The 25,043-nt window shown below is 50.3% G+C and overlaps 1 protein-coding gene across 10 annotated transcripts in view; it reads left to right on the forward strand.

Annotated features, from left to right (window-relative positions):
- LOC103101241 (protein FAM228B) overlaps positions 1 to 25,043 on the forward strand; it is a 39,078-nt gene that overhangs the window by 3,330 nt on the left and 10,705 nt on the right. For 3 of the 10 annotated variants that reach the window (XM_056824958.1, XM_056824962.1, XM_056824995.1), the window contains exons 2-6: positions 3,592 to 3,714; positions 3,807 to 3,864; positions 5,765 to 5,871; positions 7,527 to 7,595; positions 16,067 to 16,258. In XM_056824958.1, the coding sequence (XP_056680936.1) occupies positions 3,592 to 3,714; positions 3,807 to 3,864; positions 5,765 to 5,871; positions 7,527 to 7,595; positions 16,067 to 16,258 (549 nt within the window). The other 7 variants (XM_056824977.1, XM_056824988.1, XM_056824969.1 and 4 more) reach the window with 7 other exon arrangements.

The raw sequence follows: 25,043 nt of genomic DNA on the forward strand, positions 1-25,043 counted from the left end.
CCTTGGGTGCTGTGAGGAGATCCAGGCCAGAGAAAGGCCCTTGGGAGTCCGAGCCAGAGAAAGGCCCTTGGGTGCCTTGAGGAGATCCAGGCCAGAGAAAGGCCCTTGGGAGATCCAGGCCAGAGAAAGGCCCTTGGGAGTCCGAGCCAGAGAAAGGCCTTGGGAGTCCGAGCCAGAGAAAGGCCCTTGGGTGCCGTGAGGAGATCCGGGCCAGAGAAAGGCCCTTGGGAGATCTGGGCCAGAGAAAGGCCTTGGGAGTCCGAGCCAGAGAAAGGCCCTTGGGTGCCGTGAAGAGATCCAGGCCAGAGAAAGGCCCTTGGGAGATCCGGGCCAGAGAAAGGCCCTTGGGAGTCCAAGCCAGAGAAAGGCCCTTCGGAGATCCGGGCCAGAGAAAGGCCCTTGGGAGATCCGGACCAGAGAAAGGCCTTGGGAGTCCGAGCCAGAGAAAGGCCCTTGGGTGCCGTGAGGAGATCCAGGCCAGAGAAAGGCCCTTGGGAGATCCAGGCCAGAGAAAGGCCCTTGGGAGTCCGAGCCAGAGAAAGGCCCTTGGGAGATCCAGGCCAGAGAAAGGCCCTTGGGAGTCCGAGCCAGAGAAAGGCCCTTGGGAGATCCAGGCCAGAGAAAGGCCCTTGGGAGTCCGAGCCAGAGAAAGGCCCTTGGGAGATCCAGGCCAGAGAAAGGCCCTTGGGAGTCCGAGCCAGAGAAAGGCCTTGGGAGTCCAAGCCAGAGAAAGGCCCTTGGGTGCCGTGAAGAGATCCAGGCCAGAGAAAGGCCCTTGGGAGTCCAAGCCAGAGAAAGGCCCTTGGGAGATCCAGGCCAGAGAAAGGCCCTTGGGAGTCCAAGCCAGAGAAAGGCCCTTGGGAGTCCAAGCCAGAGAAAGGCCCTTGGGAGTCCGAGCCAGAGAAAGGCCTTGGGAGTCCAAGCCAGAGAAAGGCCCTTGGGTGCCGTGAAGAGATCCAGGCCAGAGAAAGGCCCTTGGGAGTCCAAGCCAGAGAAAGGCCTTTGGGAGATCCAGGCCAGAGAAAGGCCCTTGGGAGTCCGAGCCAGAGAAAGGCCCTTGGGAGTCCAAGCCAGAGAAAGGCCCTTGGGAGATCCGGACCAGAGAAAGGCCCTTGGGAGTCCAAGCCAGAGAAAGGCCCTTGGGAGATCCAGGCCAGAGAAAGGCCCTTGGGAGATCCAGGCCAGAGAAAGGCCCTTGGGAGATCCAGGCCAGAGAAAGGCCCTTGGGAGATCCAGGCCAGAGAAAGGCCCTTGGGAGATCCAGGCCAGAGAAAGGCCCTTGGGAGTCCGAGCCAGAGAAAGGCCCTTGGGTGCAGTGAGGAGATCCGGGCCAGAGAAAGGCCCTTGGGTGCAGTGAGAAGATCCGGGCCAGAGAAAGGTCCTTGGGTGCCATGGGGAGATCCGGGCCAGAGAAAGGTCCTTGGGTGCCATGGGGAGATCCAGGCCAGAGAAAGGCCCTTGGGAGTCCGAGCCAGAGAAAGGACCTTGGGTGCAGTGAGGAGATCCGGGCCAGAGAAAGGCCCTTGGGAGATCCAGGCCAGAGAAAGGCCCTTGGGAGTCCGAGCCAGAGAAAGGCCCTTGGATGCTGTGAGGAGATCCGGGCCAGAGAAAGGCCCTTGGGTGCTGTGAGGAGATCCGGGCCAGAGAAAGGCCCTTGGGTGCAGTGAGGAGATCTGGGCCAGAGAAAGGCCCTTGGGTGCAGTGAGGAGATCCAGGCCAGAGAAAGGCCCTTGGGAGATCCAGGCCAGAGAAAGGCCCTTGGGAGTCCGAGCCAGAGAAAGGCCCTTGGGAGTCCAAGCCAGAGAAAGGCCCTTGGGAGATCCGGACCAGAGAAAGGCCCTTGGGAGTCCAAGCCAGAGAAAGGCCCTTGGGAGATCCAGGCCAGAGAAAGGCCCTTGGGAGATCCAGGCCAGAGAAAGGCCCTTGGGAGATCCAGGCCAGAGAAAGGCCCTTGGGAGATCCAGGCCAGAGAAAGGCCCTTGGGAGATCCAGGCCAGAGAAAGGCCCTTGGGAGTCCGAGCCAGAGAAAGGCCCTTGGGTGCAGTGAGGAGATCCGGGCCAGAGAAAGGCCCTTGGGTGCAGTGAGAAGATCCGGGCCAGAGAAAGGTCCTTGGGTGCCATGGGGAGATCCGGGCCAGAGAAAGGTCCTTGGGTGCCATGGGGAGATCCAGGCCAGAGAAAGGCCCTTGGGAGTCCGAGCCAGAGAAAGGACCTTGGGTGCAGTGAGGAGATCCGGGCCAGAGAAAGGCCCTTGGGAGATCCAGGCCAGAGAAAGGCCCTTGGGAGTCCGAGCCAGAGAAAGGCCCTTGGATGCTGTGAGGAGATCCGGGCCAGAGAAAGGCCCTTGGGTGCTGTGAGGAGATCCGGGCCAGAGAAAGGCCCTTGGGTGCAGTGAGGAGATCTGGGCCAGAGAAAGGCCCTTGGGAGTCCAAGCCAAAGAAAGGCCCTTGGGAGATCCGGGCCAGAGAAAGGCCTTGGGAGTCCGAGCCAGAGAAAGGCCCTTGGGAGTCCGAGCCAGAGAAAGGACCTTGGGTGCTGTGAGGAGATCCGGGCCAGAGAAAGGCCCTTGGGTGCAGTGAGGAGATCCGGGCCAGAGAAAGGCCCTTGGGTGCAGTGAGGAGATCCGGGCCAGAGAAAGGTCCTTGGGTGCAGTGAGGAGATCTGGGCCAGAGAAAGGCCCTTGGGAGTCCAAGCCAAAGAAAGGCCCTTGGGAGATCCTGGCCAGAGAAAGGCCCTTGGGAGTCGGAGCCAGAGAAAAGCCCTTGGGTGCCGTGAGGAGATCCAGGCCAGAGAAAGGCCCTTGGGAGATCCGGGCCAGAGAAAGGCCCTTGGGAGATCCAGGCCAGAGAAAGGCCCTTGGGAGATCCGGGCCAGAGAAAGGCCCTTGGGCGCTGTGGGGAGATGGGTGGGATTTGAACTGGGACCGAAGGTGGCCAGGCAGGGCGGGAGCGAGAGCAGCCCAGGCAGGGGGACATTCCGGAATCTGGAGGCGGGAGATGGAGGATGGGGAGAGAGCGGAGGCAGCTCCCCTCTCCTGTGTGTCCTCCCCAGGCCGGATGCCTGGCAAACAGGCAGCAGCCTCGCTGACTGAGAAGCTTCTGAATGGCCTTCTCTGCTAACCTCTTCCACTCTAGAACAGAAGCTCTCCGATGGAGGCAGGCAACCGTTGCTTTCCTGTGGTTGGGCAGCCCAGCCCAGGGGCTTAATGGGTGCTTGGGGCTCCGACGAGGCTCGGCTCCCAAAGATGGAGGCACAGGACTTGTCTGCCCGTCAGGGGCCCCGAGATCCCGAGGGAGGGAAGCTGCTGTCTGAGGAGCACGGTTTGTGTCGGGCCGGACAGCGGGACGCTCTCGGGACAGCCGCAGTGGGGGCGAGAGCTGGCCCTCCGCCCCTCCTCTGCACTTCTCTGGGGCTCTTCTGGCACGGCTGATGGAGGGACGGTGCCGGAGCCGCTGCTCCCTTGATCTGGGCCCCGCGGTCCTGGGCCTGCTTTCACCACCTTCGGGCCTCCCCTCGTCCCACCGGAGCTGCCTGGCTGGGGCGTGGGATGGCCAGCACGGGCTGCTCTTCATGTCGATGCTCTCTCCTTAGGACCATCCAGAGCGAGAGATGGAGCCTGACTCGGGGAGAGCCAACACCTTCCCTCCTTTGGAACTGGACCTTCGGGGCTCTGCCTCCTCCCACCCCCCAGCCAAGGCTGAGCAGGGCCTTCAGGTGGCTGGAGAAGACAGTGGGGCCACCTGTGGCGGGGAGGGTCCCCAGAGCCGAGGGAGCAACCCTCAATGAAAGCTTTTCTCATTGGTCAGGTCAGAAAAACTGAGGTCTCAGAAACTGAAGACTCAGAACAGGTTAGGACCCTGGCAGGTAAGGAGCTCCTCGTCGCTGCCTTCTTCCATATCTTCGAGGCCTTTTCCCAGTAAGCAGAGCCCCCACATCTTATCGAGCACAGGCCGCAGGACCCTGCTCGAAGGGTGGCGCTCCCCTGGGAGTCCAGAAGAGGAGGCGACGCGCTCAGGAAGCCCCTTCCCCAGGAGGGTGCTGCGCAACGCTCGCCTCTGGCTCTGGGGGAGATGGAGGCAAGGTGTACCTGCCAGCTTCATCTGCATCAGGAACAGTCTAGACAGTGGACCAAACCATAAACCAAATTCGGTTCTGGAGGAGGAAACGGGGCCTTTCCCCAGGCGCCCTCCGGCGGCCTCTCCTCAGTCAGGGATTAGAAGTTCTGGGAGGCCTTTATCAGCCCGATGATTAACCAAAGGCCAATTTGGCCTAAGGCCGGGGTCCCTCGTGGGCTCACCTTGGCGCGTTGGGCCGGCCCAGGCCAGCTAGCTAGATAGGGAGCCACTTCCAGAGCCCGGAGAAATGCAAACAAGGGGCGAGCCAGGAAAATGGGCGCAGAGAAGGGGAGAGGAGAAAGGAAGCAGCAGGGGCAGGGGAGAGGAGAGAGGGAGGCTGGGAGATGGAGAAGAGAACCAAGAGCAAAGAGGCGAGGGCCAGGGAGGCACCCTGCTCTTGGTCTCCTCTTTGTGAGCCAATAAAGGATGGAGATCGTTTCTCCGGGGTCCTGGCCCTGGCAGTAGCCTCTGAATAGCTGGTAGAGTCTGGCTTGGTGACAGAAGGCACCTCCCCAAGGAGCCCCGGAAAAGGAGCTGGGAACAACCCCTTGGCCACAGATGGCCCGCTGGTGGGAGTGTGCCCACGGCCTTGGGGGGAGGGCCACAGCCCCCGAAGTCCAGCTCCCGAATGATTGTGATCCCATAATGGCCAGGGAGGGAGCCACAGCATTTCCTGAGCCCTTTCTAGCAGAGGGGAGATGGAGCCCTTTGCCAGCGCACGGGAGCCGTAAGGAGCCTCACAACGCACGTGGCACATGTGGCATGGGATTTCCGGTGCCTTTTCCCACTGTCTCCACTCGGGCTGGCGTGTGTGTGCCGCCTTCCTGGCTGGGCCCACTTCCCTCGGGATCCCTTCTTGTAGACCTTTCTTGGAGTTCTTGTGTCCCCAGAATGGCATCGGCACCGTGGGAAGAACCCTCCAGGGCGAGAAGGGGCTCTGTATGGTGCCCAGGAGGCCCCCGGATAGCCCAAGGCGGGAGAGCAGAAGCCCAGGCCAGCAGCGGGGAGGAGGGTGACTCCCGCAGTGGCCCCCACACTTCGTTGAGCTGCTCCTTTCTTTGGTTCTGCTGATCTACCGTGGGGGGGGAGGGGGGCGGTGTGGAGGGCGGCCAGTGGGCCCGGACCGCCATTCACCGGCCATCTTTCCCTCTCATGTCCAAACTGTCCCCCCATCACTGTAGGAAAAGGGGGGCCACCGGCTGTCCTCCGGCACCCCTTTGCCTTCCTACCATGGCTGTCGTTTTCAGTATTTCCCTGGAAATCTTTCCCTTTAGTTCCCCCAATGAATGGAGCCCCTGGAGCTCGACCTGGAACCTAACTGGGGATTGTGACCATTTTACCAGGCTGGCACAGCCCCGCCCCAGACATGGATGACTCTCCAGTCGTCTAAGTCGGTTCTTTCTGTTCCTTTTCCTTTTTTTTAACACAAACCCTTACCTCCCACCTTGGGGTCAATACTGTGTATGGGGCTAGGAAAGGCTAGGCAGGGGGTTAAGTGACTGACTAGGGCCCCACAGCTAGGAAGCGTCTGAGTCTGGATTTGAACTCAGAGCTTCCTTACTGCAGGCAAGTCCCAGTCCTGCTCTGTGCCACATGTGTAGACGTTTCTGGTCCTTGGGAGGCAGATCACGAAGGTATCTCATTTCCAGGGTTGCTGTTTGAGCCTGCAATGGACCGGAACCCAAACTATGCCGATTTTTCTCCACAAAGAAACCTCACCGAGAACCTGGAAGGCCTGGAGGTCCCCTTTGTGGAGGTATGGAGGACGGGGGCACCAGGACCTGGGCTGGCCTTGGGCGGTCCCCGGGTAGAGCTCTGGGTCACAGCAGGATGGGTCGGAGGCTAGTTTGGTTAGACTTCATGCTAGGAAGAGGCCCAGAAAGGAGAGGCGACCCTCAGGGGTGGCTGCAAGTCAGGCACGTGTGAGACGAGCGACGACCTCTGGAGGAGACGCGGCCTCCTCCCTGGAGCCCCAGGGGCTTGGACAGGCCTCCCCCAGCCTGCCACCCTCAAAGGAGCAGCCTTGTGTGTGTCCTTCCTCCTGCCTTCTCATCAGAGGCCCAGCAGTGACTGAGGAGTCCACTGACAGGCCAGCCCTCTAGTGACACGCTGGCCGCTCCGAGCGGACGTGCCTCGGCATCTTGAGTTCGCCATGTCCGAGCCGGAGCTTCTTCTTTCTGCTCCTCCTGCCATGATTAGTCCCGTTTAAAGGCCCTCCATTCCAGTGAGTGACCCGAGGTTAGCCCTCAGGGCCGTCCCCGCCTTCCCTCTCTCCATCCCGTCTTTCCCACGTCTTCCGTCTGTCCTGCTGAAACAGAGGCGCCTGCAGGCCCCGAGCGCGGGCTCCACACGGCCGCCAGAGTGGGATGCTCCTGCCTTTGGAAGCGGGGCGTGAAGGAACTGGTTTGCTAGGACGAGTCCGAGAGGCCGGCCGTCGCCTGATCTCCGCCATCCCTGGCCTGTCCCACTCTGGGCAGTTCTTCGTCCCGGCCCACTTCCCCTCGCCATCCTCCGAGGCCGGACTCCCTCCACAGGACATTCCTCCAGATGGTGCAGGATGGGGGCCTTCCACTCTGGTCTGCCCCCTCTGGACCCTCTCCAGGGTGGCCAGAGGACCAGGGCACCAAGCAGAGGACGGGCTCTTCCTCGTTCCCAGAAGCCTCCAGGACTGCGGAATCCTCTCTGGATGCGGTTTGGCTTTCTGAACGTCCCGTCCTACGTGTTTCTTCCCCATCCGTCTGCTGGCACGTGGCGTTTCCCTCTTCTGGGCTTGCAAACCTCACAGCCTTCATTCATGTGGGCCTGTGGCGGATCTTCCCTGCCGGGGCCCTTCCTGGCCAGACACTCCATCCTCCTCTGGGTCAAGACCCTCCCTCTCCTGGGACCACTTGCACGCCCACCGGGCCTTCCTCATTTCCCTGGTGCGATCATCAAACGGGGCTCCCCGAGGACTCTCCCGCAGCCCCCACTCACAATGGGTCGACACGGAACGATACTAACGGCTACGCTTTGGGCCCAGCCGCTCGACTGGTTGTGACTCTGCTCCACTGGGTGATCTTCTAGTCTTCCTTACTGTGTGTCCAGACAACTGAAGCCACAAGCCCCTGGCTTCTTTCTTGGAATGTGTCTCCCATGAATTTCTGGATGTCTCCGTTGTTACTAGTCACGGGTCCCCAGACATTTTACAGAGAAGACAACCGAGGCCCATGGAGTTAAGGGACCTGTCCGAGGTCATACAGGAAGTAGGTAGCAGATAGAGGGCTGGGATCCATGTCCTCTGACTCAGTCCAGTGGCATTCCACTGGCTGCCTCCCTTCCCCCGTCCCCCAAATACCTCTTGATTTGCACAAAACTTCTCAGGAAAGCATCTGTGACCACCACGCTGACATCTGCGTGTCATTTCTGTTCTAGGCCTTCGCAAAGGATGACATCGATGCTACTGTCAAGGCCATCCTGTGCCGAGAAAACTACGTCATAAAGGTGGGTGACAGCCATCTAGAAGCGGGCTTTTTCTTGCCTCCTGTGTTTGTACTTTGCCAGGCCACATGGGTTGGAGACAGGCAGTGCCTTTGAGACTTGAACACTTGGGTCCAATTCTCACCTCTAATCCATCTCTCCTGGCTGTGTGACCCTGGACAAGTCCCTTCACTTCTCTGTGGGCTAGCGAGCCCTCTAAGACTCAAAGTTCCAAAGAAGCCTTTTTCTTTGACCAGCCACGTGACCTTGGACATAGCCTAAGGTTTTCTGTCCTTTAAGGTATTTGCAGTTGAGGCTTTTGAGATCTTGACTGTGGTTGCTTGATTGATTCTTGAGTTCTCCTTTTCCGGACTTTGTATTCTTTTGCTCTAGATCTCATCTCTCGGAGACTTCCTGGGGCGCAGATTGGTGGGTTCTTCCTAGTCCTAATATTTGGGATTTATGATTTCTTGGCCTATGGTCTCCACAGTGTTAATTTGGTCGCCGCTATTGGAACCAGCTCCCTGATCCTTACTCAGTCTCTCCTGTGGCCATCGCTCGGGTCATTCTTTCTATTATTTCAGTCTTTTGGCTGGGTTCAGTCTTTCTTTTTGGCCTCTCACTGCTCCGTGCTCTTTTTCAGGGAGTCCATGACTTGGAAGAGCCTTCCACTTTCTGAGGCTCCTCCATGATCCCACCAGTAGTCTTACTCCTGCCTGCATAGCCGCCCACCCCAAAACAGCCACATTCTCCTTTGGACAAGCCTAACTGTAAGCATCCCCAGAAACGAACATGGGTTAAAGTGCTCTTTTCCCCCCTCCATTCTTTTAACCTTTTCTTGCATAGCCAGGCAGCAAGTTTAAGAGTCACCTTCTGGCAGGAGGAGATTGGAGCCAAGCTGGCAGAGTGACTGAAGGAACTCCCCTGAGATCTCTCAGATTCTGCTCTAAACAACTTTAAAATAATATCTTTAGCAACACTCCCGAGTGGCAGAAACGACTAAAGGACAGTGTGAAAGACAACGGGAAAGGTTTAGCTCCCTGGGGTGAGAGTGGAGCAGGATCTAGCAAGCAGGAGTGATCCTCAGGAGCGTCTGAATGAGTACAATGGCAGGGGCAGAGCCAAGATGGTAGCTTAGGAGCAGCAAAAGCCAAAAGCACTCTGATGGTCCTTCTAAATCAATCTTTAAAAAGTACCTCAAAACAAAAGGAATCAAAAACCAACAGGAAGACAGAGTGAGGGGGCTTCTCCTGCTGAACACAACTTGAAAGGTAGGCAGAGAGTGTCCATTTTCATGGGATAAAGAACCAGAAGTAAAACTGCATACAGAGGCATGCTGGCCAATCAGCCCCCCCCCCCCCACCTGCTGGTCCAGGTTCTAAGTGCGGGCATAGGCCAACTTGGGGATCCCAGGATACAAGCTACACCAACAGCAGAGCACCTCAGACCTAGCTCTTGACGTCCCAGGCCCTGGCACCAGGCCACAGTGAGGCCTGGAAGTCCATTTTGCTGGGCCCTTTCAAAGCTGCACTGCTGTGGTGAAGACCTAGCCCCAGGGCAAAATAGCTCACAGTGTCGAGCCCTGCAAGCCAGCAGTAGGGGAGACAGACTCAGTAGCTTTCAGAATTCCCAGTCCACAGGCAAAAAAAAAGGCTGGGAAATGAGCAAACAGCAAAAGGAACTCCTAACCCTTTAAAATATTGAAGTGACAAAGAGCAAAGCACAAAATTAGCAGAGGATGGTGAGGTCCAAGCAACCACATGCCAAGCTGCAAAGAAAAATGGAAATTGGTCTCAAGTGCTGGAAGAACTCAAAAAGGGATTCAAAAATCCAATAAGACAAGTAGAAGAAAAATGGGGACAATAAATGAAAGTGATGCAAACTGAATTGAGTACAATGGCAGCAGCTTCTGGATCCAGCATTTAGGCCATAGATGGTAAGGGGATCAGACAACGGGCCAGAGAAGATTACAGGGTACCCTTTGCTGATCCTGGGAGCAGGACTCTGTTGCTCTGCCCATTCAGGGATGTAGGTCACAGGCCCAGTACAAGGGGGAACACGAGCAGTTCCAGGGTGGGCAAGAGTGCTTGTGGTCACTCACAGACCAGAGCACAAGCCAGGAGAGCAATGACCGCTCCTCTCCTTAGAGTATATAATGTTGGAAAAAGTAAAAACTCATAGAACCCCATAACCAGCTCAGAACGCCGCTGCACAAAACAATCTGAAGCTCAGGACAGTGCCCTACCACCCAGAGAGCAGAGCCCAACTTTAACATGAAGTTAAAAGACAAAAAGAGGACTGAAAACATGAGCAAACAACAATAAAAAGAACCTGACCATGCAAAGTTACTATAGTGACAGGAAGATCAAGATATAAACTCAAAAGAAGACAATGAAGTCAAAATAGACACATGAAAGAAACCTCAAAGAACAATATGAGTTCAACCTAACAGTTCCTGGAAGAGCTCAAAAAGGATTTTAAAAATCAAATAAGTAGAAGGAAAATTGAGGAAAAGAAATTAGAGTGATGCTAGAATGTTGTGAAACAAAACGTAGCAGCTTGCTAAAAGAGGCACATAAAATACTGATGAAAATAACACCTTATAAAATAATTGGCAAAAGAAGAAAAAAATTCACTGAAGACAAGTACTTTTTAAAAAATAGAATTGGCCTAATGGGAAAAGTGATGCAAAAGTTTGAAGAAAATAATTTCTTAAAATTGGGCAAGCAGATACTACTGGATCCATGAGACATCAAGGAACAATAAAACAAAATCAACAGAATGAAAAAAAAGAAGAAAATGTGAAATATTTGATTGGAAAAATAATTGACCTTGGAAACAGATCAAGGAGAGATCATTTAAGAATTATTGGACTACCTGAAAGCCCTAATCAAAAAAAGAACCTAGACACCACCTTTCCAGAAATTCTCATGGGAAACTGACTTGATAAGTCTAGAACCAGAGGGTAAAATAGAAATCAAAAGAGTCCATCAATCACCCCTCAAGAGATCCCCAAATGCAAACTCCCAAGAATATTACAGCCAAATTCCAGAGTTCCCAGGTCAAGGAGAAAATATTACAAATAGTCAGAAAGAAATAATTCAGATATTGTGGCGTCACAGTCAGACAAGATTTAGCAGCTACTACATCAAAGGATCAGAGGCCAGAAACCAAAGGATCTAGGATTACAATCAACACTCACCTTCCCAGTAAAACTGAGCATCATCCTTTGGGGAGGAAAATTGATATTTAGTCAATTAAATTTTTTCAAGCATTCTTAATGAAAAGATCAGAGCTAAACAGAAAATTTGACTTTTGCAAACAAGATTCAAGAGAAGAATAAAAAGGTAAACATGAAAAAATAATCATAAGGGATTCCAAAAGGTTAAACTTGAAATCCCTTTATGGAAAGATGATAATTATAAGAACGTTATCGTTATTAGGACAATTAGAAGGAATATGCGTAGACAAAGGGCATGGATATGAGTCAACAATGATAGGAAGTTTAAAAAAATAAAATGAAGGGGGTGATAAAGAGTGATGCATTGGGAAAGGGGGAAGAGAGAGGTGGAATGGAGGAAATTACCTCATATAACAGAAGTGTACAAGAAAGAGTTTTTACAGCGGAGGGGAAAATGAGGGGTGAGGCAATGTTTGACCCTCATTCTCATGGAATTCGTTCAAAGGAGTTTGGCATAGACATCTATCTTACCTAATAGGGAAATAGTAGAAAGAGATAAGAGAAACGGGGAGTTAATAAAAGAGAGGGCAAATAAAATAAAGTAGTGATCAGAAGCAGAACGAACTATTGAGAAGGGAGGGATAGAGTAAAAAAAAAGAGAGAAAAGGATAAAAAGAGGGGAATGGACTGGAGGGAAATGCACAGTAATCATAGCTGTGAATGTAAATGGGATTAAGTTACCCATAAAAGAGAAAGGGATAGCAGATGGATTAGAATCCAAAAATATGTTGTTTACAAGAAACACCTGAAACAGTGAAACACACACAAAGTAACCCTACAGGACTGGGGCACGGCTTCAGCTGAAGTTAGGAAAAGGAAAAAGCAGAGGTAGCGATCATGGTGGACAGACAAGATCTCATCGAAAGAGATAAGCAGGAAAAACTGCATTATACTGTACCATAGACAATGAAATACTAGCAATAAGAAGACATGCCAAAAACCCTTAGCTTTTGTCTTAGATTTGATACTAAGTATTGGTTCCACCGTAAAAGAGTGGTAAGGGCTAGGCAATGGGGGTCATGTGACTTGCCCAGGGCCACTCAGTTCTGGGGCATTCAGATTTTTACCCAATAAAGAATATGAGGCCATTTCTCTGGGAATAAAATTGTTCCTTAACAGATGCATGTGTCTGCTAACAAAGAATGGCTCTTTTTGACTGGCCTCATAGGCAAAAAGATCAGAGTGAATCCTGTCTCTTGCTTATAACGGGAGTTGTGTTCTCTTTTTGACTGGTCTGATGGCTCTAACATAGGACCTCTCCTGACTGGAAGGATACTTCAAAAGAGGAGCTGGACTTTGGGACCCTCAACTCCTCCTTCATTACTTCATCATGGGATAGGTGGGTCTTACAAGGTAGATACCAACACAAGCTTTCCCCAGCCACATGGCTGCAAAGTTCAATAGCTAGAACTCTGGACAGATCTTCTTTGCAGATTAAATAAGAAGCAGGTCTCCATTCTGCCTCTAACAAAAGCCAGCCCAGTGAGATGCCTCAAGGTTTAGGAATAAATTACTTTAGCTTGGAAACAGGCTGACATTTGAAACACATTGCTTAAGAAAGGCTTCACATAGAAATTATTACAATGTATTAAATTTCCTCAGCTAGGAAGTGTCTGAGGCCAGGTTTGAAACATTTAATTTTTTAAAGGAAAAGTTAAGTGAGTTACAGGAGGACATAGTAAAACTATATACTAGTGGGGTATCTCAACTTTCCCCTCTCGGAATTAGATAAATCTATCCAAAAAAAGAAACAATAATCAAGAAAGAAGTTAAGGAAATGAGTAGATTTAAAAAAAAAAAGTTAGATATTGATAGACCTCTGGCTAAAATTTGATGGGAGTAGAAAGGAGTATACATTTTTCTCACTTGTACATAGCATCTTCCAAAAAATTGACTCTGTATTATGGCAAAAACATCTCACAACCAAATGCAAAAAAATGTAGAACTATTAAATGTATCCCTTTCAAATCATTACGCAACAAAATTATGTTGAATAAAGGGCAAGGGAAACAGATTAACATTTAATTGGAAACTAAAGAATCTAATCCTAAAAGAATGAGTGGGTCAAAAGAACAAATCATAGAAACAAATAATTTAATTAAAGAGAATAACAACAATGATGAGACCTGATCCAGAAGATATGGGCTGAATACTTCCAGAGCATAGCATTCTTAACAGACCATCATCAACAAATGCTGAAGCCATTGACTGTATACCTCAGGTTGAAGATTCTCTCTCAAGATGAACATTCAACTGAAGAGGTTTGGAATGCCATTAGGCAAAGCACTGGGTGCTGATTCTATCCCACCAATGGTTTACAAGGCAAGGAGTCCAAATATTCAGGGTTATAAGACAGGAGGAGGTTATCCCTCTAGGTAGATCAAGGATGTTTCTATCGTTCATCTCTATTAAGAAAAAGGAAATCAGGTATCTCGTGCCTCAGTTTCCTTATTTGTAAAATGATTTAGAGGAGGAAATGGCAAATCATTCCATATCTTTGCCAAGAAAATCCCAAGTGACGTCATGAAGAATGAGGGACAATTGACATGAATGAAAAACATACAGTATGTATGGGTAGCCTTGCATAAAATCACTCACCCTTTATAAACCTCAATTTCCTCATCAGTAAAATAAAGGAGTTGGCTGGATGATTTCCAGCTTCTGATCTATTGTCACTTCCTTTTAGAATCGAAACCTTGGTAATTCTTTATTCATTACTTATATTTCGAGCTGTTAATTCTCACTTTTGCATATCAAAGGCAAGGCTCAGTTTGGGATTTCAGAAGGAAGAATGAAATTTTCTGACCTTATTAAAGAACTCTTCTTTCCCACAGTGCAATATGTTTACATTTCAGGGTTATTCGTTTTGGGGTGTTTATTAATTTCTCATTGATTTTGGCTTAGCACATCGTAGCCATTTTGTTTTTTAAGTCATTGTTGAATAGCTTTACATATTGAATGGCATCTTGAATATGTGAATTGCTTCTTCTTGGCTGCTTGTAGATTGGCTTTTTGTTTCAATACAGCAGTTTGGGAACTTACTAACATTTTGGAGTGAGTTAAACTTGAGAGTCCTCTCGGGCAGCCAACTGTGGATACTTTTTATTTGCACTCTGTTGTTCATTTTCAAGGACTCCCAGGGTTTGGTTGTCCTGGAATATGATAGCAAGATTCCTTTTTTCTTCACATCTTTTTCTGAGCTAACTATCATAGTCTCATTGAATTTTGTTCCCTTGTTCTTTTGCTTTGGGTTATAGAAAATTAAGTCTTCTCCACGTTTTGCTGTTTAACAGTTTTGCCCTCTTGCTTGTTCTTCCATCTCTTAATTTTTTCATGAGCTTGAGCCACTTTATTCCTTCGAGAGTCTCCTGCTTCTCTGAGATTCCCAACCGCTCCCTCCTTGATAGTTAGTCATTCTCACATGCCTTTCTTGAATTCTTTTTGTGATTGTTCTTTTGGGGTATCTCATTTCTCGCCTAGAGGTGCCGTTGTGGCTGCCATGCTGTTCTTTTTATCTAGATGTTTCTCTTTGCGTTCTTCTACCCCTTAGTATTTATACATTGTGCTGGAAACTTTTTGCTTTGAAATCACTTATTCAGGCTTTCTGATAGTTCCATACAACATTTTTCTGTCTTTATCATCTTGCTCTTTTCTTTGGAAGAGTTGTTACTGCAGGGAAACTGGGGTAGCCATTAGAACTCCTGCACCCAGCTCTTCTGGAGAAAATATTCCCCACTTGCCGCAAACCTTTGGTACCTTTCTTTGGATAATTCTAGATCAGATTTTCTGACCTATTTCTCACAATCCTTACCTAGGCCCATTTCTGCGACACGGGAGTCACCAAATATCCCTGTATGTGTTGGCTTGGGGATCGTGCCCACCTCTAACAAGTAGAGCTTCCCCCCAAATGATCTGCGGAGGGAGTAGACGGCTCCACCCTGGAGATGTTCAAAGTCAAGTGAGCACATTTCTGTTCACTGATGTCTTGGAGCAAAGGATCCATGAAATCCAGGAGCCTGTTATTTATTCTGTGTGTTCTTCAGAGGAACCTTTTCTCCTCTTCTTCCCTGACTCACAACACCGGCACGTCTTCGTTCTTCCTCTGCTGCTGAGGATGCCCAGTGGGATGGCCAATCGGTCCACTAAGTAGCATCGAAATGTGTTGCCTTTGGGTACATGAAGCAAACTCTGCCCACTTTCACAGGAGCCCCTGGGCTTTCCTTGCTTTAGCTTCCCCATCCCTGGGCCTTCTGATTTAGCAGGAATGTCTCCAAGGTCTGCTATGGGGTTCTGTCTGTCTGGAGATTTGATTGGTTCGCTTGGTCGAGGATCTCACGTTTGGAAGAGGGCCGCCTGCTAACTTCACTCTTATGGACAATTCAATAAGTCCTCTCAGGCTCGCTCTCCGCCTCTCTGGCCCCGGCCCCGTGGAAGCTGACGGTGCCGCACAGGAGGGAAGGAAGCGTCATCGTTTTCCCATTTCGGAGTTGATGTGGGCACAGATTTGTTGCCTAGTGATTGTTGCCTGGCAAGAAGCCAGTCCCCAGCTGGAGACACCACTGGGGGGAGACCTCGGGGAGGGTTTGGGGGGAGCAGAAAGCAGCGTGGCGTCGCTCTTCATCTCGGCTACGCCTCTCCGTCCGTGTCCGGTGTCTTCCTTCTGGCGATGCTGGCTTCAGCCTTCTCGCCCAGGGCTCACATAGCGATGGCTCGACGTGGGCAGGAGCTGTTTCTAATCCGCTTTGGACCTCTAGCCAATGTCCATCCGATTCTAAAAAAGAGTTTCCCGTTTTTCAAGGTGACGTGGAGGCTGTTGCTGCTCAAGTCTTGGGACAGGGGTTTGGGGGGAGCAAACAAAGGCTCTTTTCTCTTGGGGCCCTTGACTCCCCCTCTCCACTAGGCCTAGGCAGAGTCAGGCCGTCAGACAGAGCACCTGAAACCCCGTTCTAGGGCCGAGGGGAGCACTGGGAAGGACTCCTGAAGAGGGGAGAGGCAGCTTTGGGAAGGAAGCCAAGGGATTCTTTCTCTTCACACGGCTTGCTAGAAAGGAGTCTTGGGTCTGGAGACGAAGGATCCTGGAGCCTCTTCTCTTTGGAGAGATCATCGTCCAGGACAGGGTAGAGCTTTAGAGCCCCTCTGTGCCTAGGTGAGAGGAAGCGGGGGAGGTCGTCTTATCTGTGTGTCATCGCCGGTGGGTCGAGCAGAAGCTCCATGTGAAATCGTTCCTGGCTTTCTTGTGCCTCGTTTTCCCTAGGAGGTGGACAAGTATCTGCAGCACCAGGACTTTTTAAATGCGAGAAGGAGAGAGATGCTGCACAAGAGATGGGTGGAGAACGTGGCCTCTCCTCTCCAGCAGAAGATCATGGACAAGGTTGGCTCCCCCAGGGAGATCGAAAAGAGGAAGTGCCAGGAGTTGGACGGCTACCTGAAGTTCAAGAATAGCGTGGTATCCAGTGCTTGCTCTTCCTGTCTGGTGGGCAGTGGGCCGGGCCTTTGGGGAGGAGAGGCCTTCAAACGAACCCTCCAGGTCTGTGCTGTTCTCTGCAGTTCAGCTTTGCCATTTACCTCCCCATCTCTGACCGAGGGAGCCCGGGGAGGAGCCAACGAGAGTGCCCGACTGTGGGGCCACCTCCCGTCTAGCTGGGAGCTCGAGGCCTCGGCGTCCTTCTGGGGCGGAGGGAGAGGGCGGGAGGGTATCTGGGGAGAAGCGGAGCTGCGTTCTCTTCGATTCTGTGCCACGGCGACGGCTTTCGGCCCAGGAAGCCCCGGAGTTCATACGTGTATTAAGTGCCTACTGTAAGGCCCGTTTAAGGACAGACACTAGGGTTGCTTGAGGGTGATAATTGATGGTTTAGACGCGCTTGTTGTGAAGGAGGAAGCTGGGGAATGGACGGAGCCTCGATGGGGCGTCTCCTGCACTCTGTCACCTTCACTCCTGCTCGGGCCGCGCTAACCATCGCTTGTTCCTCAGGAAGACGGGGTTCTGTGAGGGGAGGGAGGAAAGCCTCCCCGAGCAGGACCCCCAAACTCCCTTGCATGAGATGCTCAAAAGGATGAGCTCTCGGCGCCCACTAACTCAGTAGGAGGGGCTTGTGGCCGGCCAGTCACTTCCCCTGAACCCTTTCAAGAAGTCACTTAAAAATAACCGGCCGCTTGTAACCAATTTCCTGACTCTGAGGAAAGATGGGGAGCTGGTGTGAGGAAATTGGGGTCCCTAGCTTAATGGTGCCCCAGGAGCCTCCACTTTGTCACCTTCCCTTCCCACCATTCCTCACTCCCACTCCTAATTTAATCCTATTAGGCCAAAGGTGGAGGGGAGAGAGTCAGGCTGACCCTCTCAGGCCGAAGAGTCCGGACACTCTGGCTGGATGTTCACAGAGTTACAAAAGTGGTGGAAATACTCCGGTAGGAGTCGTCTCAGGGCTCGTCGCCAGCTAATGCTCCGTTGGCTCTCCATGAGGTCCCCAGCAAGGAAGATGCTTCCTCCCTCCTCGAGATCCTCCTTCAAAAGGCCCAGAATTCTTCACAGATCTTGGCTAAGTCCCCTCTTCTCTCCCAGCATCCTCTGCTGCCAACAGTCTTTGCTGTCCATCATCTCCTCTTTCAACGTTCCATCTTTCCCTTTGCAACCTGCTCTGACGCTACGTAGAAGGCTACCTGTTTGGGGAGCTTAAGAGGGGAGACGTGTGCTCATCCGTGAAATAAGGCCTAGATCAGCCATGATGAGCCTTTTAGAGGGGCAGGTGAGGTCCTCAGGTGTGTGGAGAGGGGGAGGGGGGAGCAGCCCGGCCCCACATGCCGGGGACATCTACGGAGTCGAATAGGGGACAGCTTAGAGCTGACCGAGAAGTCGCAAGAAAGCAAGCCTGGAACATTATCCGAGAGGGATAAGGAACGTTTATTGTGGGCAGCACACGAGACTTAGAGCTCTTCTCGAGAGGCACAACCTATCCTCCCCCGAGTGTGAACAGGGGATTGACCCGCTCCCAGGATGTCTTGGAACTGTTCATGAGACAACCATGTCTTGGCGGACTCAGCAGGACTGGTAGGGCACAAACACCTGGGAAGGGGAACTCCATTCCATGAGGTCGTGGAAGGTTCACTGCAATCCCCCTTCTGTCTATGCCATCCAGTTCCCTTTGGTCCAGGGTCTGATGAATAGCAATACAGCAAAACTAGTCATCAAAGCCTTTAGTAAGCCAGGCAAGCACAAGCAGATAAACGAGGTCACAAGCGCACCAACTACGAGAAGAGAAACGTCATGAACTAAGGAGGACGACGATCCCTTTTCTGTTTCCATCCAATCATACAAAGAATCTGCAATATGCTGCGCTTCAAGGTCCTCCTGTAAGGATGAATCAATACACCCAAGTCGCTGATATCTTTGGGGATGTTTTCATGGTCCCACAATCCCTGTCGTTGTAATCTTATTTTCTCCACTGTTTTGTGTCATTATTTACTGTTATGGGTGGCAAGCAAAATGCAGCATGTCTGTAATCACTTTTCATGCGTGTTTTCAATGATGGATATTCCACTTCATTCATTAGATCCTATTTTTCTGCAACATCATCATACTTTGGTAACAGCTCGTATCCGTTTCTTTTCGTCTTTCTAAAGCTGAGGTTACCGTAGCCGCCAAGGCTTCCCAATAACTGTCGTCATGCTCAAGAGTCTGTAAGTTAGAAGCTGATTGTGCCGAAGACACAGAACCTTTTATAGTCGAAGCCAATGCAGAAACTCCGGCTGCCGTGCCTGATGCAATACAAGTCATACGTCGTCCACGTCGCGGTCTTCTTTGTGGCTGTCATACGTGAAGAACTTGACCCCCTGCACGGCCACACCAAGAATCTTTATGTTCAGGGGCAAAAAGGGCCGGGCGTGGTCGCGTGATGGTGAAGACCGGCCCGTCCACTTGTGATCCCACACAGTAACGGACCCTGCAATTCTGTGTCACATCAGTCATGTTCAAGGCTTCAGGATGACTTTTACGGCACTTATAAAAGCACATCCCCGTTAGGCGAGCCTGAAGGTCCAACGTAGCACTTCTATTCACTGGTGTTTGGACGTTCCCAGTATTAGTGACAGTCACACAGGGAGACACACTCTCTTTATCCAACGCCAGGGCTGTCTGTCCATAATCAGTCAACGTCTGTGTGACGTAGCAGAGCATCACCCATGAAGGCGAGCTTCTCCTCCTCTAAAACAGTCATGAAATGTATAAGAGTCGTTTCTGTCCAATCCGCCTTGTGTCGTCGTGCCAAGACACCCAGGTCATACGTGACGCCCTCTTAGATCTACACGACAGCAGGGGCGGAAACATATTAACGGTGTCTCCTTGTTCACATTCCATCACGTATGGACAAACAGGTCTCTCGTCCCCAAGTACTATCACAAGATCCCCAGCCAACCTAGACATTGCCGTTGGCCATAACCTTCCTATTTACCCCCTTGTGTACACAACAAGGTCCTGCCCAGGAAGTCTGACAGGTCAGGATGACCATAATAAGGTGCCTGGAGAGATCTGAGGGGCAGGCAGGCAGGATGGTCTCATGTGAGGCCCACTGGGGTGCCCCAACTAGTCCAGTCCAATTGAAAGGCACAAATTGTTGGCCTGATTGCCATCCTTAGCTTGTCTCTCACAATGGTAAATGCCAGGAATGTCAGTCAGTTTGTGTATATAAGACGACTCCCATTAAAGCGTGTTCCCCAAAGACCGTCTCTTTACTCCAGGAGCTGCACCCAAGTTCTGGAAGGGAAGCAGAAGAGGCAGCATCTCATGGAGACGTGGTCGAGTCTCCTTGCGAGGCTTCCTGCGTCCTCTCCTTGTCCTTCTCTTTGGGGTCCATTTCTTGAACACGGCAGGAGGGAGCCCGGGAATGGCGGTGCCTGAACTTTGTTCATAAGAAAACGCAGAGAAAACTGTTTCAGCTCTGGATATATTATTGGAAGTAAAGATCGGATTATGGATAGTATGTACAGCTATTGCCAATTGTCGATGCGGGGTGCTGTCTCCCCCTTTTTGTTTTAAAAGAAATGGTTTTAGTGTTCGATGACTGCGCTCGGCAATAGCTTGTCCTTGTGGATTGTACGGATACCCGTGAGGTGTTGGATACCCCGAGTTTGACAGAAAAGAATAAGGTGTTTGGAAGTATCAGCAGGTCCAGTCTCTGTTTGAAATGTTCTGGGGGGGGGGGGCATCCGAAAAGTCATTAAGCAGAGATTCATAGAAGTTCTTTCTCCCATCAAGCAGGAAGCCCACAAACCCCCTGAATGGGCATCCACAGTGACGTGGATGTATTGACGTCGTCCAGAGGACCGTTCATGGGTCCCGTCCATTCACCAAATCTCTGTACTATTAAGCCTCTGGGAGTCACAGCAATGTGCATTGGGGGTGGTTTGGAACGCAATTAGGACACTTTTGAACAGTCCTCCGGCTTGATCCTTAGAGAGTTGGAACATTCTATTTGGTGAACCGATGATGGGATTCCTCAGCTAATTTGCATATCAGTTAGATAACACGGAGCAATCACAGCTTGGTCTATGATGTCATTTCCTTTACAATGGGTCCAGGCAGATTGGCAGGACGGCGGACATGCAGGACATCCACTGGACGTGTCCTGTGTCGTAGGACAGTTTGGAATTCACAGAATGACGTTTGTGCGTTGCTTTGAGGGATCTGATGACAGCTTGTTCTCTACCCTGCACAGGCTGAAAACCATGTTCGGAGTCCATTAGGAGGGTGAACGGCTCCTGAAGTAACCAAAAGGCTGGTCAAACAGCTGTTGATTCATGGTGTTGGGTAGAAGAAAAGGGGGGTAAAAATGACAGGGAGCTGCCGTCCCGTGTACGCCTGCCTCGTAACGAGCATTTGCATCAACGTAAACGTTGGGTCCTGATACCGGACGATCTCTTAGAACACGAGGAAAAACAACAGGATGTGGTGACAAGCCTTGTGGAGTGCAGGCGGTCCTAGCAGTGGGTACCCCAATAGCCAAGGCCGTTCGTCGCGACTTTGTAGGTATTTCTGGAGTACATCTCTAGCAATGGGGACCCGGATGTCCTGAGGATGCCGTCCTAAACCTGGGACCGCTTGCTCTGTGCCCTTCCATATTCATAACTGGCCTTTCCCGATTTGCTTTTTAGATGAAACCATTCAATGACTGTTTCTCAGTGAAGGCACCTGTTAACATTGAAGTTGCAAAAAGAGTCCCTTCCACGGCGAATGGAGGCGGATACGGTTAAGTGGAGCCTGAGAGGCCTCGGGTGTCCGTGTTCCAGGGGAATTCAAGTCAGAGCTGCCTGCCAGGGCTGTCGTTCAGCTGTAGTAAGAAATGCAGATTGCCTGACCCTGACGTCACCTAACGAGTTCTGGAATCATTCAAGGCGTTAAGGCAGTCCTTTCTCGATTGTATTTTTGAGGCATAACAGACGCTGCCCATAGCCGAGCCCTGAACAGAGCGCGCGACGTGTCTTGTGAATCTTTCCTGAGCCGTGACGACCTGGTGTTTTTGCAAGATAATTTCCAGTTGACCAGAGCACCCGCTTATTTGGGATTCATCTTCAGCTGCGATAAGAATATCCCCATAGAGTGGACGATGTGCAGAGCAGGAAAGTGCAGCCTTACACAATGGAGGGCCGAAGCTCCGTATTGTTGGCTGGATAATCTTATCGTTCTGGACAGGGAATGTTTGCATTAAGCTTCCACAGCTTCAAACAAGCTACTCGGTCAGGCGGGGCTGGCAGTGCCTTTGTTTGAGCATCTTAAAGCCCCCGAATCTACAATTCAAATATCCTCATCTTAAGTTACGTCACACAGTGGCTGTCGGCTCTTTGAGGTCCCTATTTCAGTCCCCAAGTATCAGCGTGGAGCTTCTTTCTCCTCCCTGTGTGCAAGGCCCGGGTTAGTAGCGTCTGAGCAATTCACGCTAAGGCTGCTCGGCTCGATTTAGATTTATCACTTCCCAGCCTTGTCCCACCCTTCTTTAACCAGTGAGCCTCGGACAATTTAAAATTCTGAATGCATCAAACCCCTTCATGATCATTTACTCTCAGTGGATAACTGCCAAATAACTTTGATTAAGCCCTTGAGCCATGGTTCAGCGTGTAACCAAACTGAAGGGCAAAGCATTTCCCTGCGCTCCTCTCAAACGTCTGTCTAAAGTAGAACAGAACCTCCCGTTTAGTTTGCTTTTAGCTCAAAATATGACTACATACCCGATTAAATTCCAATTTATGATTTGTTGTATCTATTTCACACTAGAATTCACAGTATCAATTTGTCTCTCCATCCATTACTCTTATTTCTTCTGGCTTCTCCTCTTTACCATTATTGTAAGTAGAGGAAAGGTACGATCACCCTTCTTGATTTCAAGGCTGCCGTCGGCATATCATATACCCTTACATTCCTTCCTATACAGTGTACACATTTTAAAAGCACTTCATATAACCTTAGTCAAAGACAACATTATTTAGAGATTCTCTCTGGCAAAATACCAAACTCGTAGTACTTGTATTATTAAATCCCACGCACAGATGAATCACTTTAAAAACTTCTTGTGTGACATATAATTTCTTCTTACTACCCCTGACAGCACATGCATGAAAATAAATCCGATTTGAAAAAATCCCAGATTTACACTCTAGAATAAGTCCTTCTCCACAACATAACGACTGCTCCTGGATGACTTTCACATCTATGAAGTGGCCAGTGCAATGTCTGTCCTTATAGAATAAAACGTTCCCTCTCTGTGTCAGGCTGGCTATCAGCCACATTCAGACAGTTCTCAAGTTCACTGCAACCATCATGCATTGCAAGATCTAACAAAACACACTTCTAACCAGGAGTTTTGTTGTGCTCAATAAAATCTGGTTAACATTATTAACATGACAAATAGTTACCATAATACATGAAATTCTCTTTAGATCATATCAAAATCATTAACAATCCTCCCAAATTGCATACATCAAACCATTAATCTTAAATGAAAAATAGCCTCTAATTGTGGAGTTAAAATCTCCCTTTTCCTGCTCTGAATTTTTCTCTTTTTCGCTCCTTCGGGGGCCCATCCAAAGGAAGAAAAAGGAAAAAATCATTGAACAGGTATTTGCTTTTGTCCTCTGCTGAGGGTTTTTGACAGACAAGTTCAATCTTGCAACTATCCCATTTTTTTTCTTTCTTTTTGTTTGTGTCCAATTCAAGAATACATAGAGATGAGACTGTGACAAAGACAACGATAAACAGAAACACACAATATTGTGACAAGCATGCTTTGAAAGGAAAAAATCAGTGTTTTAGGATCCATTCTAAAGAAGAAATATAATTTCCCTCTCACCCTTAGAGTATCTCGTATACTCACCACCGAGGGGATCTCTGTAGCATCGAGACTGCATGACCAGCACACAGCGTCGGGGGTTCTCGAAAGAACTGGACAAGCCAGGGGTTCTCCAAAGGGAGGGTTCCAATAAAAGAACTGGGGGGAAAGGGGTCCCTGTACCGGGCGCCACTTGCCAGGGACATCTACGGAGTCAAATAGGGGACAGTTTAGGACTATCAGGGGACAGCTTAGAGCTGTCAGAGAAGTCGCAAGAAAGCAAGACTGGAACATTATCAAAGAGGGATAATGAAGTTTATTGTAAGCAGCACAACAGATTTAAAGCTCTTCTCGAGAGACACAGTCTACCCTCCCCAGAGTGTGAACAGGGGAGTGACCTGCTCCCAGGAGATCTTGGAACTGTTCATGCAGCCTTGAACCGAGATGACTGTTTTGGCGTACTCAGCAGGAATGGTATGTCACAAACACCTGGGAAGAGGAACTCTATTCCATGAAGTCATGAATGGTTCACTGCACCCACATCCCTCTGGCTTTCTAGTAATGAACTCTGTGCCAGGCCAACAGCGCTCATGTGCACCAAGAGGGCTCTGAGGGCCCCCTCTGGCATGTAGGCCATAGGTTTGCCACCACAGGAGTAGATCATCTCTGAGGTCTGTTCCAACTCTGCAATTCTGTGGTTCTGTACTAGTAAAATTCTAGAGCTCATGAAATCTATGGTTTGTGAAGCTTTACAAAGGAAGGCCCTAGCCAGCACGGACTCACCCAAGAACAGGTGACCAAAGGCCTTATTTCTGTTTCTGGCAAGGCAAATTAGGCTGCTCCATCAAGCAGGCCACGCAGAATATGAAGTCGATGTCGAGCTCAGCGAGCATTTGGGAAACAGCCAAAAAGGAGGCAGAGGCCCAGAATGGGTTTGCAGTCTCTGAACCACAGAGTAACTAGGAATGATGAGTTCTTGGCCAGAATAGAGCTCATGGGTTTAAAAAAAGAAAAGCGTGTTTCCCTTGAATGTTGCCAATCTCAAACCGGTAAGGAAGGGTGAGAAAGGGAAGCGCCCAGTCTGAGTTCTCCAACATGCCCAATACACCCCAAGTGTGGGGACAGCCTTGTAAGAAGGGCGGGAATACAGGTGCTCAGAAGGGCCACCAAGACAAATCCAAGACAAAGAAGCAACGAAGAAGCCAAAGGCTTCTGACATCAGTTCTTAAAGATCTACCACATAGTACTAAGAAAGATGAGCTAAATGACCCAAGCCGAGAGAAAAGCTGGCCTCCTGGTTGTCATGGCAACTCACCAGAAGACCCACAAAAGGAGGAAGTGCTTCCATGAAAGGAACATGGCCCCGTGAGCAGGTAAGGAACTAGAGGCTGCTTTTCAGGGAAAAGGAAGGTCCCTGGACAGGAACGAGTCTCGGATTGGAGGACACCTCTGTTTATGTAACACGAGGCACTGAGATCTTGAGACATACGGCTGTGGGTGCCCTCGTTTTGCCAAAAGCAGAGCTTTAATAACTTCTAGATTTGCCTTAGTGGTTTCATCTTCAAAAGCTAGTCCCAAACATTTATTAAGTGGCTGGTGTATGCCCGGGACTTAGTTCCTGGCAAAATGACTGGTTATTTAAATAGTGGTTATTTGGCGCACAGGCCCCGGGTGTACTGTCATTGGCAGACAGGGAGCAGCTACCACTTCTCCTGTCGGGGTTCTAGGGGTAACCCTGAGGGCTTGGGGCCAGTTATCGAGTACTATTATCCAGGAAACCTTACCGGTGTACTCTTCATCGATTGTCTAGTTATCTCAATTAGCCAGCCAGAGTTAGTTAGCTTCTAGATAACATATATTTACTAAGATCCTATAGTAAACCTGTAGTTGTTTAGTGGTTTCAGTTGTGTTTAACCCTTT

Source organism: Monodelphis domestica, chromosome 1 (genome assembly GCF_027887165.1).
Source record: "Monodelphis domestica isolate mMonDom1 chromosome 1, mMonDom1.pri, whole genome shotgun sequence".
Lineage (NCBI taxonomy): Eukaryota > Metazoa > Chordata > Mammalia > Didelphimorphia > Didelphidae > Monodelphis > Monodelphis domestica.